Source organism: Megascapheus bottae, chromosome 2 (assembly GCF_031878675.1).
Source record: "Megascapheus bottae isolate mThoBot1 chromosome 2, mThoBot2.hap1, whole genome shotgun sequence".
Lineage (NCBI taxonomy): Eukaryota > Metazoa > Chordata > Mammalia > Rodentia > Geomyidae > Megascapheus > Megascapheus bottae.
This window is the reverse complement of record NC_143510.1, coordinates 2,514,672-2,532,031: the sequence shown is the minus strand read 5'-3', so window position 1 is coordinate 2,532,031 and position 17,360 is coordinate 2,514,672. Positions and strand designations below refer to the sequence as shown.

The 17,360-nt window shown below is 41.3% G+C and overlaps 1 protein-coding gene across 2 annotated transcripts in view; it reads right to left on the bottom strand.

Moving 5' to 3' along the window:
• Positions 1–436: 436 nt before the first annotated feature.
• Fgd4 (FYVE, RhoGEF and PH domain containing 4) overlaps positions 437–17,360 on the bottom strand; it is a 177,407-nt gene continuing 160,483 nt past the window's right edge. For both annotated transcript variants that reach the window (XM_090319510.1, XM_090319519.1), the window contains exons 12-17: positions 13,241–13,271; positions 12,968–13,060; positions 10,997–11,122; positions 8,967–9,107; positions 7,203–7,343; positions 437–5,536 (exon numbers count right to left, since the gene is read on the bottom strand). In XM_090319510.1, the coding sequence (XP_090175636.1) occupies positions 5,279–5,536; positions 7,203–7,343; positions 8,967–9,107; positions 10,997–11,122; positions 12,968–13,060; positions 13,241–13,271 (790 nt within the window). In that variant the 3' untranslated portion in view covers positions 437–5,278. The remainder of the gene's footprint in view (positions 5,537–7,202; positions 7,344–8,966; positions 9,108–10,996; positions 11,123–12,967; positions 13,061–13,240; positions 13,272–17,360) is intronic.

The following is a 17,360-nucleotide window of genomic DNA, read 5'->3' as shown; positions in this document are numbered from 1 at the left end:
TCTGCCTGGGCTTTGAACACTGATCCTCAAATCTGACTCCTGCCTAGCTAACATTATAGGCATGAGTCATAGGTCACTGGCTTGAATTTTTTTTTCTTTCTTTCTTTTTTTTTTTTTTGTCGATGGTGGAGCTTGAACTCGGCCTGGGTGCTGTCCCTGAGCTCTTCAGATCAAGGCTAGTGCTCTACCATTAGAGCCACAGTGCCACTTCCGGTTTTCTGGTGGTTAACTGGAGATAAGTCTCATGGATTTTATGCCTGGGCTGGCTTTGCATCACAATCCTCAGTTTTCAGCCTCCTAAGTAGCTAGGATTACAAGTGTGAGTCACCAGCGCCCCACTGAAATTACTTTTAGGAGAGAGAGAGAGAGAGAGAGAGAGAGAGAGAGAGAGAGAGAGAGAGAGCGCGCGCGCGCGCGTGCGAGCGAGCATGAAAGAAGGAAGGAAGGAAGGAAGGAAGACAGTCTAGTCTATAATTTAGGGGCTAAGGTCAAAGCCTGGATACAATACATTAGCATGCAAGTATGTAGATTTGTTTTTGGTCCGTCATGGGGCTTGAACTCTGGGCCTCAGTGCTGTCCCTGAGCTCTTCAGTTCAAAGCTAGCACTCTACCATTTGAGTACCATTTGAGCCACAGCACAACTTCCTGTAAATTTGGTTTTTGTTTATTTTTGGTGCCAGTACTGGGACTTGAATTCAGGACTTCCTGTCTGGCTTGGCTTTTTCACTCAAGGCTGCCACCTATCAGTTGAGCCACACTTCCACCTTCCACTTCTGGCTATTTGCTACTGGGCCTGGTTTTGAACTGAGTGCCTTGGATCTCAGCCTCCTGAGTAGGATTACAGGTGTGAGCCACGAGTGCCCAGCAAATAAATTTTATAGTTTATCCCTTGTATGATTTGATATATACATACATTTTTTTCTCTAACATACATTGCTCTGTTCTGAGACCAGTAGTCTTTCTACTCCTGTCTCCTTGTTATTTCTCTCTTTGTTTTGTCCCTCCCCCTGCTACTTTTTAATCTCATTCCTCTCTTATCTGTAAAGAAAGCAAACTTATCTTCCTATGACTAATTGTGATTGAGGGACATATGTGATAAAGATGAATTATACATTAAAAATCCACATAAATAATTTATGTTAAAATACTTAAGTTAAAATTTTTTTCTATAAAAATTTCATTCCTGTGAAAAGAGAATTGAAAAAAAAATCACTAATTTTTACATATATACATACATGTAGAAATTCACAGATAGGGCTTTTAAGTAGACCTGGTGTCTCTCTGTAATATTCCTATTTTCTAAATCTACAGAAAGCTATAGTAGACAGAAGTGGGGAAAAAAGTAGTTTGATTCTAGTAAGACTGGATATGAATAGAGCAGAAAAATAACACACTATCGATGTCAATAGCTCTTAACAACAGGTACTAGTTAGCCATAATTCTTACTTATATTTGTGCAGGTACTGGGCTTAAATTTAGGGCCTTGTTCTTGCCCTTAGCTTTTTCCCCTCAAGGCTTCATACTCTACCACTTGAACAGCAGCTCCACTTTCAGCTTTTTGCTGGTTAATTTAAGATAAAGAGTCTCATGGCCTTTCCAATCTCGACTATCTTTGAACCTTGATCCTCAGACTGCAGCCTCCTAAGAAGCCAGTATGACATGCTGGAGCCACTGGTGCCTGGCTAGCCACAGTTCTTATACTAATAGATTTTTGGAGCATACAACACTTAAGAATGAACATTAAGATATTCTTGCCTTTAGTTTCGCTTATGAATATACCATGTGCTTATGTTAGCCTCATCAACACAATATCATGTGATGTAGCGAATCAAGTATTAATCTTCTACTCTGCACTGCAGTATGATAACCTATAAAAATGATCTTTGTTCTTTAGAGACAGAGCTGCCTCCTGTTGATGCCCAGGCTTAAGGATTAGAGAAATAGGATGAAGCACATATTCGGATAACTTAAGGCTTTGGATATATTTAAAACTAAACAAAAAAAATGAGATCTAAAATATGAAGGGGGACAAAAATCCCTCCACCCTGTCTCCACAAAGTAGAGATAAGAAAAGCAGAATCTCCAATTTCCAAAAGTACTGTTGACAAAAAAATGGTTTCTAGAAGATGTCTGTGAATCCCCAAAAACCACTGTGGTGCCACATTTACAAAGTCACATTTACAAAGTTATGACTAGATCAAGTATTTATAAAAAAAACACCACAGGGTACATAAAAAAGTTAGCTCCTATAAAATAAACCTGGTATGTTTTTAAAAAATTGGGATAGGTCATCTAATAAATGTATCAGTCTATATGCCCAATTCAGTTTCAAGAAAGACAAAAAGATAAAAAAGGAAAGAACAGGGAAACTAGTGCACATGGAATTGTTTCTCGCTCCATATCCTTTGCTCTTGTTTTTAACTAATAATATTAGTTACAGGGGAGTTTTATTATTATTTCTCCACATATATTTATACCATATTTCAATCATTCTCACACTTTTTTATACCATTTGAATGCAAAGAATGACACCCTCATTCCTTTCCTGTCTGTACTCAGCAATATGAATTATAATTTAACAGCTATGAAGTTAATTTGCTATAAGCTTGTGGATGATGCTGTCATAGGAAATCAACATTTGTCTTATTTTATTTTGTGCCAGTTCTGTAGCTTGAACTTGGGGATTCTGGCTTTTGCTTGACTTTTCTTTTCAAGGCTGGTACTCTACCACTTGAGCTACACCTCCACTTTCAGCTGTTTGCTGGATTATTGGAGACAAGAGCCGCACAGATTTTTCTGCCTAGGCTGGCTTTGAACCTTGATCCTCAAATCGCAACCTCCTGAGTAGACAGGATCATAGGTGTGTACTATGCTTGGCAGTACTAGTGATTCTCTAGTAAAATATAAATGAGACAGGCTGCTTCTCTTCTCTGTTGTGCTGGCCTCAAGAATGGGAGGTAAAAGGTGAAGAATGACATTGCTTTGCATTGAAAAAAAAGAAAGAAAGACAGTGAATGGTAACAGCTTTCTTTCAACAATCATATTTAAGCAACACTGAATGAATGGGTCTATGTGACTTCTGTTCTGGAACTATGCTAGCAGAAGTGTGATCATATTGTTGTTCAAACAATTTCTAAAAATAATTGGACATAAATCTTCCAAGTGGCACACAGATCCACTGTACTGGCCACATCCAAATGATGTCTTCCTTCACAACCATACAACATTTTCATTGTCTCTCCGATCTTGATTGGTCAAAGCCATGCATCACCTATCCTGTAGTTTCATTAGATCAGTCAACTGAGGGCCCAAGGCCTGAGACCTGAGGGCCATCTCTCCCTGTATTTCTTGCTTTTTCCCTTACATATAACCACTACAGTTGGTGACTAGAAAAGAGAAGAATGTAAAATGTCTTTTAGTTTGGTTCTGATTTAATAGAGCATAAGAAGCAAGCTTTTTTGTTGCTCAAATAGTTACTTCAATGTTAAATGACAAAAGAATTTAACGTTAGAAAAATAAAATAACATCTTATATCCCCCCACCCCTTCATGTTTAACCACAACTACAGTGTAAGGAAGATTGGTCTTCATGTCAAGAAATCAAAATTTGTGTACTGAAATTCCAGAGGATAAAAAGGGAAAAACAAATTCACCATATTTTCTTCAATCATTTGTACTTCCAAAAACCTGTCATTAAAATATTCCTTTTCAAAATTGCTTTTCCTTCTCTTTTCTCTGAGGTGGCTTTCCAAATTTTCCTTTCTTAGCTGTCTACCATACTCTAACCAAGCATGGGTTATGATGTCTGAACTTTGCTTATGATCTGCCAGAGGAACAGGCCCACAAATCACCTTAAGCATTCTTTGTATGTACTCCTTATTCAACCAGGCATAACAGCTTTATGGAAAAGGAAAACATGACAATAAATGAAGGTCCCATATGTCTTAGTTTTATGTAAGCTAAGGTGTCGTACGTAGTTCAAGTTTTGGTAAAACAATTTTTGAACATTGTTGACGCTAGCTACTACAACCATTATATATTATGGTAAAATGTAAAATAACCCGTATGACTTTGGCCACCCCTCTGACTAAAACGCACCCTAATTTCAATATAAAACTAAAACACTAAATGCTCATCATGTATTTAAATAGGTATTAATAGCACCTTCTATGAGAGGCTGTTTTAAATAGGCACAGAACAAAAATAAAATAATAGTCCTCTAAAAAATACTGTTGGAATTCACTAATATATCCCATGTCACATAAATTGCTTTTTCTTATTACAAAAATATCAATACACTTAGAGGCCAATCAATTAAACATAAATCAACAGAACATGTCCAAACTTTAGAATACTGTTCCATTCCAAGATAAGACGTGCTTTCTATTTAAAAAATAAATAGAGAAGGATGTGCACCTAAAGTTGAGGAGCTAAGCATGTATACATTGAATATTTATTTTTTACCCCTATATACAGACAATCTCTATTTGCTTTAGATAATGTGTTCTTCAGAGTACATCTACAAAAACAAGTATTATCTTTTCTTAATAAGTCAAAACTCTGAGCATCAACAATCTGTCCTTTTTCTTCTTTTTAAAATAACATAGATCATGTATGCAGCTTGAGATTTATAAACAAAATAAATACAATACCCTAAACTGTCCCTGTACTTTTCACCATGGCAACAAGGAGGTATATCTTTTAAACGGTTATAGTTCCTAAATGGGAAAAGGACACTGAGGGAAATTTTTGGGTGTATGCCAGTACTGGAGCTTGAACTCAGGGCCTTGCACTCTCACTTTCGCTTTTTTTTTTCTCTTTGCTCAAGACTCGCATGCCTACTACTTGAGCCACAGCTCCACCTCCAGTTTTTTGCTAGTTAACTGGAGATCAGGGTCTCATCCACTTTCTTGCTTTGGCTGGCTTCAAACCATGATCCTCAGATCTCAGCCTGCTGAGCAGCTAGAATGACAGGAGTGAACCACCAGCACCTGGCACTGAGGGACTTCTTAAATCAAAGTGGCCCATTCTAACCTCAAGATGAATGTCCACATTCACAGATAGCTCACTTCAAAAAGAAAAAGCTCCATTTTTTCACATTATTTCCAAACTGTATCCAGACAATGGCTCTGCGTATTGACCTTACTCAGAGGACACAAACGGAAAGGAACAAGATCCCCAGCAGATGCATTGACAAGCCTCTAGTGTTCACCGTGAGGCTCGAGGGGACCAGGAGAGAGAGCTATGGACTGTCTTGGGGCCGCAGCTTCCCCTGAAGTTCAGGAGTCAGATTTGTTCTTCGGGTCAGTCTGCTCTTCCGTGGCGGCTAAGTGCTCTTCGGCACCCTCTGGGGTCTCACCTGTGACGGCCACCAGGATGATTTTCAGCCACTTCTGTTTCAGGTCCTCGGTGTCAGCTGCGAAGCTGTGTGCAGACTTGGACTGGGTCAGTTTGAAGCTGTGGGGCAGATCTGCGCTCCGGGGCACATCATCCACGATATAGCCCAGGAGGGGAATGGTGGCCTGTGCTCTAACATCCTGAACAAACCACAGACACACAGAGTCACAGGATGAACCAGTCCCTCGGGGCCCCTTCTCCTGCAAACCCTGCTGTGCCCCTCCCCCTGCACCCAGCCCACTGGGCGTGGACACCGGGATTTCCCAGCTGGCGATGACACTGGACAGCTGGCTCCCAAATCAGCAGGGACCACATCAGCAGCTGTTCAAAGCAGGCTAAGCTCTCCCGTCCATCCGTGGAAAAACACATACAAACAATACTAGCACCTCAATGCCTTTAGCTGTCAGGCATTAATGATACGGCAGCTGGTGATTCATTCATTTATCCAGCCATTTATTTTTGGACAGAAAAGGGGGTAAGGAAAAACAGTGAAGAATAAAAAACATAGCAGAGCACTGGTGGCTCAAGCATGTAAACCTAGCTATGCAGAAGGCTGAGAGCTGAGGACTGTGGTTTGAAGACAGCCTGGGCAGAAAAGTCCACAAGACTCCAGTTAACCAGCAAAAAGCCAGAAGTGGAGTTGTGGCTCAAGTGGTAGAGTACCAGTCTTGAATAAAAAAAAGCAAAGTGTGAGTGAAGATTTTACTCACTGATTTCAAGCCCCAACACACACACACACACACACACACACACACACACACACACACACACACACACAAACTTCTTCTTTCCACTCCTCCCTGTGCTTTACTGCCGTCTTCTAAGCAAACCCATTTTTTTTTCTCAAATGCACTATCTAGGAACAAGAGTAGAGGCTAATGATCCACAGGATGAATTTAAAACAGCAACTCCAAAGCTAGGCACTGGTGGCTTGCACCTAATACGCAAGAGGCTGAGATCTGACGATCTCTGTTTGAAGCTAGTTCAGGTAAAGAAGTTCATGACAGGGCCGGGAGTTTGGCCTAGTGGTAGAGTGCTTGCCTAGCATGCATGAAGACCCAGGTTCAATTCCTCGGTACTACATACATAGAGACAAGCCAGAAGTGGTGCTGAGGCTCAAGTGGTAGAGCTCTAGCCTTGAGAAAGCCCAAGGACAGTGCTCAGGCCCTGAGCTCAAGCCCAGGAGTGGCAAAAAAAAAAAAAGAAGTTCGTGACACTCATCTCCAATGAACAACAACAACGAAAAGCTGAAAGTGGAGCTGTGGCTGTGTTAGAATGCTAGCCTTTAGCAAAAACAACTGAGGGACAACACCAGACCCTGAGTTCAAAAAAAAAAAAAATAACAAAGTAACTCTAAAATGACTCGATCATCTTAAACAACAAATTTGGTTTGAGCTACTCATTCCCTTCCCTACCTCCTTCCATCTCTCATTTAGTTTGTTCCTTTCTCCCTCCCTTCCTTCTCTGGGACTTGAACTCAGGGCCTGGCCTCTGCCTTTGAGATTTTTTTTTCACTCAAGGCTGGCACTCCAGCACTTGAACCACACCTCTACTTCCGGTTTTTGGGTGGTTAATTGCAGATCCGGATCCCACAGACTTTTCTGTGTGGGCTGGCTTCAAACTATGATCCTCAGATCTCGGCCTCTGAGGAGCTAGGATTTCAGACATGAGCTACTGGCACCTGGCTGCTGATTATTTGCAATGTTAATGAGGCACAATGACACTGCCTAAAAACAAGGGAAGGACTCAGAGTCCACTGACCACAGGCCTCCCTCTGTCCCTTCAAAGCAGCTACAGCTAAGTTACCTGCGGGGCGCCATACATGTACAGCACGAGGGGATCTTGCTTGGGAATCACGCACCAAACTTTTTGCCAAGGTTTTGACTTCTCCATGTACTGAAGGAAGCTGCATACCACGCTGTTTCCAGAGACTTCTGCGGACTCAATCTAAACCAATATAATAGAATTAATACAATGAGCCAAAGACAGGATAGTAATTCAACTATTATCATTTCCTTAAGTATATCATATTCATATAAAATGTCTCCTTGGATGATTTTTTCAAAAAGATTTACTTGCAAAAAAATTTGTTTTAAACTATGAAAACATATTTCAGTTAACTTGAAGTCTATAAGGCCTTGAATTAAGTACTGTCAGTACTGGAGCTTGAGTTCAGGGAAGAACTTAAGTTCTGCTTGGTCTTTTAATAGTTTTTATTGTCATGATAAAAGTTGTGTACAGAGGGATGACAGTTACATAAGTCAGGTAATGAGCACATTTCTTTTGGGACAATGCTACCCCTTCCCTGCTTTCTCCCAGTTTTCCCTGCCCATCCTCACCCACATGTTGTATAGTTCATTTTCTACACTGTGTCTACCAAGCACGCTGCTGTCTCTGTTCACCCTGCTTGGTTTTTCTTTTTCTTTTTCTTTTTTTTTTTGATGGTTTACGCTCCACTGTGTAAGCCACACCTCCAATTCTATGCTGGCTTTTGGTGATTAACTTTTCTGTTAGGTTAGCTTCAATCAGTCATCCTCAATTTTCATCTTTCTGAGTAGCTAATATTACAGTCATCATATATAAAACAACAATATATAATATATGTATGTATGTATCGTCTACAATCCTGCTACCTCTGCCTTCTATGCATTTGGGACTGTGAATATATGCCACTGTGCCCAGTTTATTGGTTGAGATGGAGTCTTGCTGTTTTGAGGATTATAGAAGTAAACCACCACACCTCAACCCCCAAGAATTCCATTCTTTGTTTTCCTTCCCTCTCTCCCTTCTGTCCTTTTCTTTTCTTTTTTGGTGGCAAGGCAGTTGAGCTCATGGCCTTGTGCTTGTTAGACAGGCACTGCGTGACTTGATCAATACTGGCTCATTTGTCTCCTATGCCAGCCTGAACCACAGTCCTCGTATTTATGTTTTCTGTAGCTGGGATTATACAGACACAACCTTGCCCAGCTATTGCTTCCCATGGGGATCTCATGAACTTTTTGTCTGGCTGACTACAAACTGCCATCTTCCAAACTCTACCTCTTAAATAGCTGGGATTACAGGAATAAGGCACCATACACAACTCCCAAAGAATTCTGTTCTTATTAGTAAATCCACACTATAAAAACCTATATACTAAACATGGATTGTGTGTATGTGTGTATATATATACATGTACACAAATACACACACACACACACACACACACACACACACACACACACACACACACACGAGCCTAGAGGCTGTCCCTAAGCTTTTTTGCTCAAGGCAAAATGTCTACAACTTGAGCCACACCTCCACTTCTGTTTTCTTGGTGACAAATCAGAGATTAGATTTTCATCGGAGAAAAGAGCCTCCCAGGAGTCTCTTGCCCAGGCTAGCTTCAAACTGTGATATTCAGATCTCAGTTTCCACAGTAGCTAGGATTACATTCATGAACTACCAGTGCCCAGACTTAAACATGTTTTGTTTTGCTTTTTAGTCTTTTATTATTTGTATTTCTTAAAGTTAAGAGAATTCTATGTTCCCTATCTAAAAATTTAAAAGATCTAATATTTCATTTCATACCTCTAAAATTCCTTTCCTTTTCTTTTCTTCACTGTCAGTGAATCCACTTAGTATTTGATAACAGTCTTTACAGACTTTGTTCAATTTTCCACCATCATACTCAAGCTGAGCTTTGTAGTCTGAACATTTCCAACACACCACCTTAAATTAAAAAAAGGATAATCTCATTTAAAAGACAATAAAGCTTAATCAGTTACAATTACAGGTAATAATGATAAAAAGTTAAATATAAGAGATGGACCCTGTCGGGCCAGGTGGCTCACACCTATAATCCTGGCTGAGATTTGAGATCTGAGTTCAAAGTCAGACTGGGTAGTAAAGAATGTGAGACTCTTATCTCCAACTCATCACTAGAAAATGGAAAGTGGGACTGTGGTTCTAGGGATAAGGTGGTAGCCTTGAACTGAAGAGCTCAAGGATAGTGCCCAGGCCCAGAGTTTAAGCCCTATGACCGACAACAACAAAAAAAAAGAGGCAGAACTTTGTACTGTGTGTGTGTGTATGTACACACACACACACACACACACATATATATGCTAGTACTTGGGCTTCATATCAGGGCTGTGTGATCTGATTTGGATTTTTAGTTTAAGCTGTTGTTTTACCACCAAAGCCACAGCTTCACTTCTGGTTTCTGGTGGTTAACTGGAGATAAGAGTCTCACAAACTTTCTTGCCTATTGTTGGCTTCTAACCACAGTCTTTAAATCTCAGCCTCTTGAAGTAGTTAGGATTACAGGCATGAGCCACAGCACCCAGGCCATTTTTTTGTTTTTAATCTGTTTTTTTGCTTTTGAGGTGTTCTCTCTGTCTTTACCTTTAAATCAAGGAAGCTTAGGACTCATCCAAAACATATTCAGAGGGCCAGGAGTTTGGCTTAGTGGTAGAATGCTTGCTTAGCATGCACGAAAACCCAGGTTCGATTCCTCAGTACCACATACATAGAAAAAAAAGCCAGGAGTGGTACTGAGGCTGAAGTGGTAGAGCTGTAGCCTTGAGAAAGTCCAAGGACAGTGCTCAAGCCCTGAGCTCAAGCCCAGGACTGGCAAAAAACAAAAAACAAAAAACAAAAAAAACATATTCAGAAGTGGAATTCAGGAACCTAATCCAAGCAAAGGAATGTCAGAGCCCCCCAGGACAGATTACAATGATGAAAAAAATCACTCCCTCAGGTGAACTTCTCCACAACTCTTCCATAATGATTAACCAGGCCATATACTGACCAGGTGTAGTGGATAATTATGCCTTATACCCTATGTCCTAATTCTTAAACCTAAAAAGCTCACATCTGTAATCTGAAAGGTAACTGAAGATGGCAAGAATTACTTACTCTGTACCTCCTCCCCTCTTTTTTTGGTCCTGGGGCTTGAACAAAGGCTGGATGCTGTCCTTGAGATTTTTTTTACTCAAGGCTAATGCTCTATCACTTTGAGCTGCTCCACTTCCGACTTCGGGGGTGAACTGGAGATGAGTCTCACAGACTCTCCTGCCCAGGCTGGCTTTAAACTGTGACCCTCAGATCTCAGCCTCCTGGGTAGGTATGATGACAGATGTGAGCCACCCGTGCCTGGCTTCTGCCTCTTTCTGTGCCATGTAATCCTCTCTTTTCTCTGGTCTTCACTATTGGCACAGTTCTTATTAGGCAATGAGGAGAGAGTGGCCCTACCTGACATGTACAATCCCAGGAATTTGGGTTTGGTGCCTACAACCCTGCTTTCCACATCAATTCCTGTGGTCTTTACCTCTCTAGCCAGTTTTTGTTTTGTTTTTGTGCCTGTTCTGGGGCTTGAACTCAGGGCCTGGGCACGGTCTCTGAGTTTTTTGCTCAAGGCTAGCAGTTCCATTTACAGTTTTTTCTTGGGGGGAAATGGGAGGGGAGTTAATTTGAAATAAGAATCTCAGGGATTTCCCTGCCAGGGAAGAATACAGGCATAGGAATGAGCCACTGACACCAGGCTTCCAAGATAATTTCACATTGCTTGTATAGTTACTTATGAATTTTAAGAAAAGGTAAAAAAAAATGCTGCTTACATGTCCACAAGCTCGACAGTGGTGCCTCCTCCTGGTCAGGGCATTGAAGGGCTCTTTGCATTTCATGCACATGGTCACTTCATTATCTCGGATCCATCTTGGGGCTCTTTTTCCTAATTCAGCAGTCTAAAGAAGAAACAATTAAATTTAAATTCATCATCATCATCATCATCATCATCATCATCATCATCATCATCATCATCATCTTGTCAGTCCTAAGGCTTGGACTCAGGGCCTGAAAACTGTCCTTGGACTTTCTCAAGGCTACTGCTCTACCACTTGCACCAAAGCACCACTTCCCACTTCCCGCTTTCTCTGTGTATGTGGTACTGAGGAATCAAATCCAGGGCTTCATGCATGCTAGGCAAGTACCTACCACAAGCCCCCCTACATAGTTCTTTAAAGTATTTTTGTTTGATATTGATGACTCATGCCTGTAATCCTAGTTCAGGATTCTTGATCTGAAGACTGTGGTTTGAAACTAACCTGGGTAGAAAAGTCTGTGAGATTCTTACCAACAATAAATCAACCAGTAAAAAGCTCCAAGCAGAGGTGTGGCTCTAGTGGTATAGAGCCAACTTTGAGTAGAAAAGTTAAGGGACAGTGTCCAAGCCTAAATTCAAGTTTTAACTGGTGTTGACAAAAAAAAAAAAAAAAAAGAGGAGAGACAAGGGAGGGAAAGAGTGAAAGAGGGAGGGAACGGGAGAGCAAGAGAACAAGAAAGAAAGAAACAAAGAAAGAAAGAAAGAGGAGAGAGGGAAGGAAGGGAGGGAGGGAAGGAAGGAAGGGAGGGTGGAAGGGAGAGAAAGAAGAAAAAGAAAAAACAGTGGCTAGTGGCTCACAACCGTAATCCTAGCTACTCAGGAGGCTGAGATCTGAGGACTGTGGTTCAAAGCCAGCCTGGACAGGAATGTCTATGAGATTTTTTTTTTTTAAAGAGAACATGCATTTGTACTTTATTGAGAAAGATTTTATATGCTATTGTCCAAGATTTTAGATATCTTTTGTTACAGCTTTATTTCATAAACAAATTATAATTCTGATGGTCTTTATTTTTTTGGGAGGGGGTGGGACATGGGGCTTGAACTCAGCCTAGGCGCTGTCCCTGAGCTCTTCAGCTCAAGGGTACCTACCACTCTGCCTCTGGGCCTGGGTATTGTCACTGTGCTCTACAGCTCAGGCTACTACCCTACCCAACAGCCAAACCCCACTTCCCATTTTCTAGAGGTTAATTTGAAATAAGAGTCTCAGGTCCTAAGCGGGGGCGTGGCTCTTATCTCCAATTAACCTCTAGAAAACATGAAGTAGGGCTTGGCTCAAGGGTAGGGCAGTAGCCTTGAGCTGAAGAGCTCAGGGACATTGCCTAGGCCAAGTTCAAGCCCCTTGACCTACCAAAACAAAACAAAAAAAAGTCTCAGGTTCTTTTGTACTTGGGCTGGCTTTGAATCTTGATCCTTAGAACTCAGCCTCCTGAGATTACAGGCGTGAGCCACTGTGCCCAGCTGGTCATTTATTTTTATCCTATAAGAAAAACACAATTGGGATTCTCAGATCTCAGCCTCTAGAGTAGCTAACATAACAGGTGTAAGCCACCAGTATCCAGTATTTTCTTTTTTTTTTTAATTTTATTTTATTATCAGGGTAATGCATAGAGGGGTTACAGTTACATTCGATATCCCTTATGCTTTTGTCCCCCTCTCCTTCCTCCTACCCCCTCCCAATCATCTTGTTTTCTCCCTTCCCTATTTCAAATAAACAAATAAGCATATAGAATACACCAGGTAACAAATGTGAGACTCTTATCTCCAATTAACCACCAGAAAATTGGAAGGAGCTGTGGCTCAAAGTGGTACAGCACTAGTCTTGAGCAAAAGAGCTCAGGGACAGTGCCCAGACCATAAGTTCAAGTTGAACCACAACTGGCCAAAAAAGAAAAGAAAGGAGATGAAATGAATCCCTAATTCCACTTACAGAAACCTCTGAATGAATATCATTATCCTTTGCAATTGCATTTCTGAAGGTTTCATTTCTCTGATGAAAGGCCTCAATAGTCTCTTGAAGGGCCTAAAATAGAAATAAAATTCAAAACACACATTAAAGTACCCCACACAAATACATGAACACACTTTATTAAAAATATTTATGATGGGAATAATCTTTTACATTTAATGAACATGTTGTGATGACGATATTAAACATGTGTGCACCACAAAATGCCAGAATGAAAACAGAAATCAAGCTTACCTTGATCCATTCTTCTTTGTCTTGCTCAGAACTAAAACAAAACAAAATTAAAATGAATGCAGAGAACATTAATGAATTACACCTGGTGAATTCAAATTGGACTCTAATCTTGTGCCAACTTCCTGGAAAATTCAGGAATTCCCTGGAAGGAATTACAATAAGAATTAATGACTCTCTGGCACTGTGGGGCACATCACATAAAGGGTAAAAAGTCTCATGGTTCAGTGCTCACTTCCTGGTTTTGGAGATCCAACCTGTCTGTCTACTGGTTGGGAGGTTTGGCTGTGGTTTGTGATGTTAAATAAGGCTACCTAGAACCCATGGATTGGCCCGCTGCCCTCTCTGACCACACCTACCTCCCCCTGTCCTACCTACTTTTATGTTAATAGATTCCTGCTTCTTACTTTAGCCCCTGGTATTTTCCCATTAAATGAGTCTGCCGTGACATTCTCCCTTGCGTGTCTGTGTCTTCCCTCTAGAGGGAGGGCTGGGTGACCTCTGGAGAGGGGGCTGGGTGAAGGCCGCCAGCCGGCCCTATCCTTTCTTGGTCTCGTCTTAGTCGTCTTAGTCGGGGCGTGCTCTCTTTGAAGGGCAAAGAGTGCTAAAAACCCCCTACATGGCACTGAACCTTAAATTTGATGGGGAGTCTGAGGTTTGCATAACTACAGCTATTCTTCCAATTTTCCAAAACATAAGGCAGCAATTAAATACTACTGGCCACAGCCCATCTCAGGAAAGGTAACAATTATTCCTTGTAACATTTCCTTTGACAGTTTTTATTTTCCTATTCCTCAGAGGGTCAGGCAATATTCTACTTAACCTATTAAAGAGAAAGCAGAGCAGTCAAAAAAGTCAGATACATGGACCCCTGGGTTTAGTAATTTCCCTTAGAAAAAAATCATTCCTTGACTTTGGTCAAGTTCTCCTTTTCTGTCAGTTGTGGGGCTTAAACGTGGGGCCTGGGTGCTATCTCTGAGCTCTTCAGCTCAAGGCTAGTGCTCTACCACTTGAGCCACAGTGTCACTTCCAACTTTCTCATGGTTCATTGGAGAAAAGAGTTTCATGGACCTTAGTGCCGGACTGGCTTTGAACCTCAATCCTCGGAACTCTGCCTCCTGAGTAACTAGGATTACAGGTGTGAACCACCACTGCCCAGCATTTTTCTTTTTCGTTTTTAATTGTATTTTATTGTTGGGGAAACATATAGAGGGGTTATAGTTACATTCATCAGGTAGTGGGTACATTACCTCTTGAACATAGATACCCCTGTTGTGCCAAGATTGTTCCATGTTCTGGGAATGACCCCCCCCCCCCTTGTTTAGGGCCCATGTACTTGAACCCCGGGTGGTAACAGCTTGGTGCTCAGTGGTTAGACCCCTGAGCCTTGATTCGACCAGTGGTTTGAGTTAAATAGCCAATCAGGTAATTGTACTTTCCCTATAAAAGCAGTGTCAAGTTCTTGCTCAGGGCCTTTTCAGTGTTGCCAGCTGCTGGTACGCTGAGTCTAGGCTCATAAATAAACAACCCCTGCTTTTTAGCTTTGACTGGCCTCTGGTGGTCTTTTCGGGGTTCTAGGAATTCGGGTACAACACCCCTTTCTCCTTTTCTTTCTTATACCAGTACTGAGGCTTGAACTCAGGGTCTCCTGCTGATTCTTAGTGAGGTTAGTACTCTACCAGCTGAACTACACTTTTGACTTTTTGCTGGAAAACTAGAGATAAGCATCTTAAGGACTTTCCTGCCCCAGTTGGCTTTGAACCCTGGTCATCAGATCTCAGTCTCCTGACTAACTAGGATTACAAGTCTGGGCCAGATCTTCTCCTCTTATTAATGCATTTTCTTTCTTCTTTTTTTGTAGGTATCTTATATATAGCAGGCTGTGGTTATATACTGTGCTTGGGAAATGTCCTGTAGTAGACTCTGAATTGATCTAGACCTATAAGGAATGATATGTTTGCATGTTTGGTGAGCTAGAGGTGAGTGTGAGTGATAAGTAGAGAGACAGTCTGACAAGTATAAATATACAGATAACTCAGTCAGAGGCCAGTTCCTGTGACACCATCCATCTCTCCAGCATTTGTTTACTTTTAGTGCTGCTACCAAAGCTTGAACTCAGGACTCTATCACTTGAGCCACATCTCCACTTCCAGCTTTATCAAGGCTAACTGAAGATAAAATTCTCTCAGCTTGGTCTACCCAGGCTGACCTTGAACCTGGTCCTCAGATGTCAGCCTCCTGAGTAGCTAGTATTATAGAGGTGAGCCACCAGTGCCTCTCCCAGAAAAATCTACTTATCTAATTTTTTGCCAGTCCTGGGGCTTGAACTCAGGGCCTGGGCACTGTCCTTGTACACTTTGCTCAAGGTTAGAGCTCTGCCACTTGAGCCACAGCACCACTTCCGGATTTTTCTATGTATATGGTACCAAGGAATCGAACCTAGGTCTTTGTGCATGCTAGGCGAGCACTCTACCACTAGGCCAAATTCCCGGCCTATTAATCTATTTTTAAAAATCTATTTTTATTATTTCTGCTATGCTAGGAAATCTAAGCCCACCACAATGAAGATGCTGCTTATTCCCATCTGGGGACTTCAATCTTATCTTTCAGAAACAACAGCTCCCCAATGCTTTGCTTATTAGTGTATACACACACACACACACACACACACACACACACACACGTATATATTTTTTTGGCCAGTCCTGGGCTTGAATTCAGGGTCTGAGCACTGTCCTTGGACTTCCTCAAGGCCAGAGCCTCAGCATCACTTCTGGTTTTCTTTTTTTCTATGTATATGGTACCGAGGAATCGAACCCGGGGCTTCATGCATGCTAGGCAAGTACTCTACCACTAGGCCAAACTCCCAGATCTTCTTATTACTATATTTTAAAATTATATTTCACAATAGAAAACCATTGCTAAGAACTATATAAAGGCTAGATGCCAGTGGCTCATGTCTATAATCCTAGCTATGCAGGAGGCTGAAATCTGAGGATCACAGCTCAAAGCCAGCCTAAGCACGAAAGTCTGTGAGACTCTTATCTCCAATTTACCACTATAAAACTAGAAGTGGGGCTGTGGCTCAAAGGGTAGGGTGGTAGTTAGCCTTGAGTGTGCAGGCCCCGAGTTCAAGCCCGTGACCAACAACAAAAAAGAACGACATGAAAAAAGAATCATTTAATCCTTTATTTCAGTTTTGAACTGACACATTAAAAACATAAAACATGCATATTAATAGGGTACTATGTAATGTATTGGTACACGTATACTTTTTTTTTTAATGTTGAGGATTGAACATATGGCTTTGAATATACGAGGCAAGCAATCTGCCACTGACCTACGTTCCTAGCCTATGATGTTTTGAGATTAGGATGCCGCTACGTAGCTCAGGCTAGTAATAACCTTGATCATCTTGCCTTCACCTGCCTAGTGCTGGGACTACACGCATATGTCACCCTGTTTGGCTTATAATGTGGTTTTTAATGTGGAAAAGGAGGTACAAATTAAGAGACTAATCTTGAAGATGATTCATACCTCAGCAAGAAAAAAACCTGGGAGTTTTCTATCTCCAAATATGCATCCAACTTTGGAATCCTACGGAAGCTTCTTGATGAAGGTGATAAATCAAAATCCTTTCTTGAGCCTTCTGTATTTATCTCCTTTTTTTTCTTCTTCCTCTTCCTCCACCACTACTTCTTTTCCTCCTTCTCCTCCTCCTCTTCTTCCTCCTCCTCTTCTTTCTCCTTTTTTCCCATTTATTTTTATTATAATTAATGGAAGAGTTACCTTATATTCACCAGATAGAAGTTACATTACCTCGCAAACATTGATACCCTTTCTCATGTCTTAAGTCTTTCTCCTCCTTCTTCTCCTTCTTCTTTTTTGCCAGTCCTGGGGCTTGAACTCAGGGCCTGAGCACTGTCCTTGAGCTTTCTCTATGGTACAGTTCTACCACTTTAGCCACAGCAACACTTCCAGCTTTTTCTGTGTATGTGTTACAAGGAATCGAATGCAGGGCTTCGTGCATGCTAGGCAGGCACTCTACCACTAGACCACACTCCCAGCCCCTTATGTCCATTTTTTTTTCTTTTCTTTTCTTTTCTTTTTTTTTTTTGCCAGT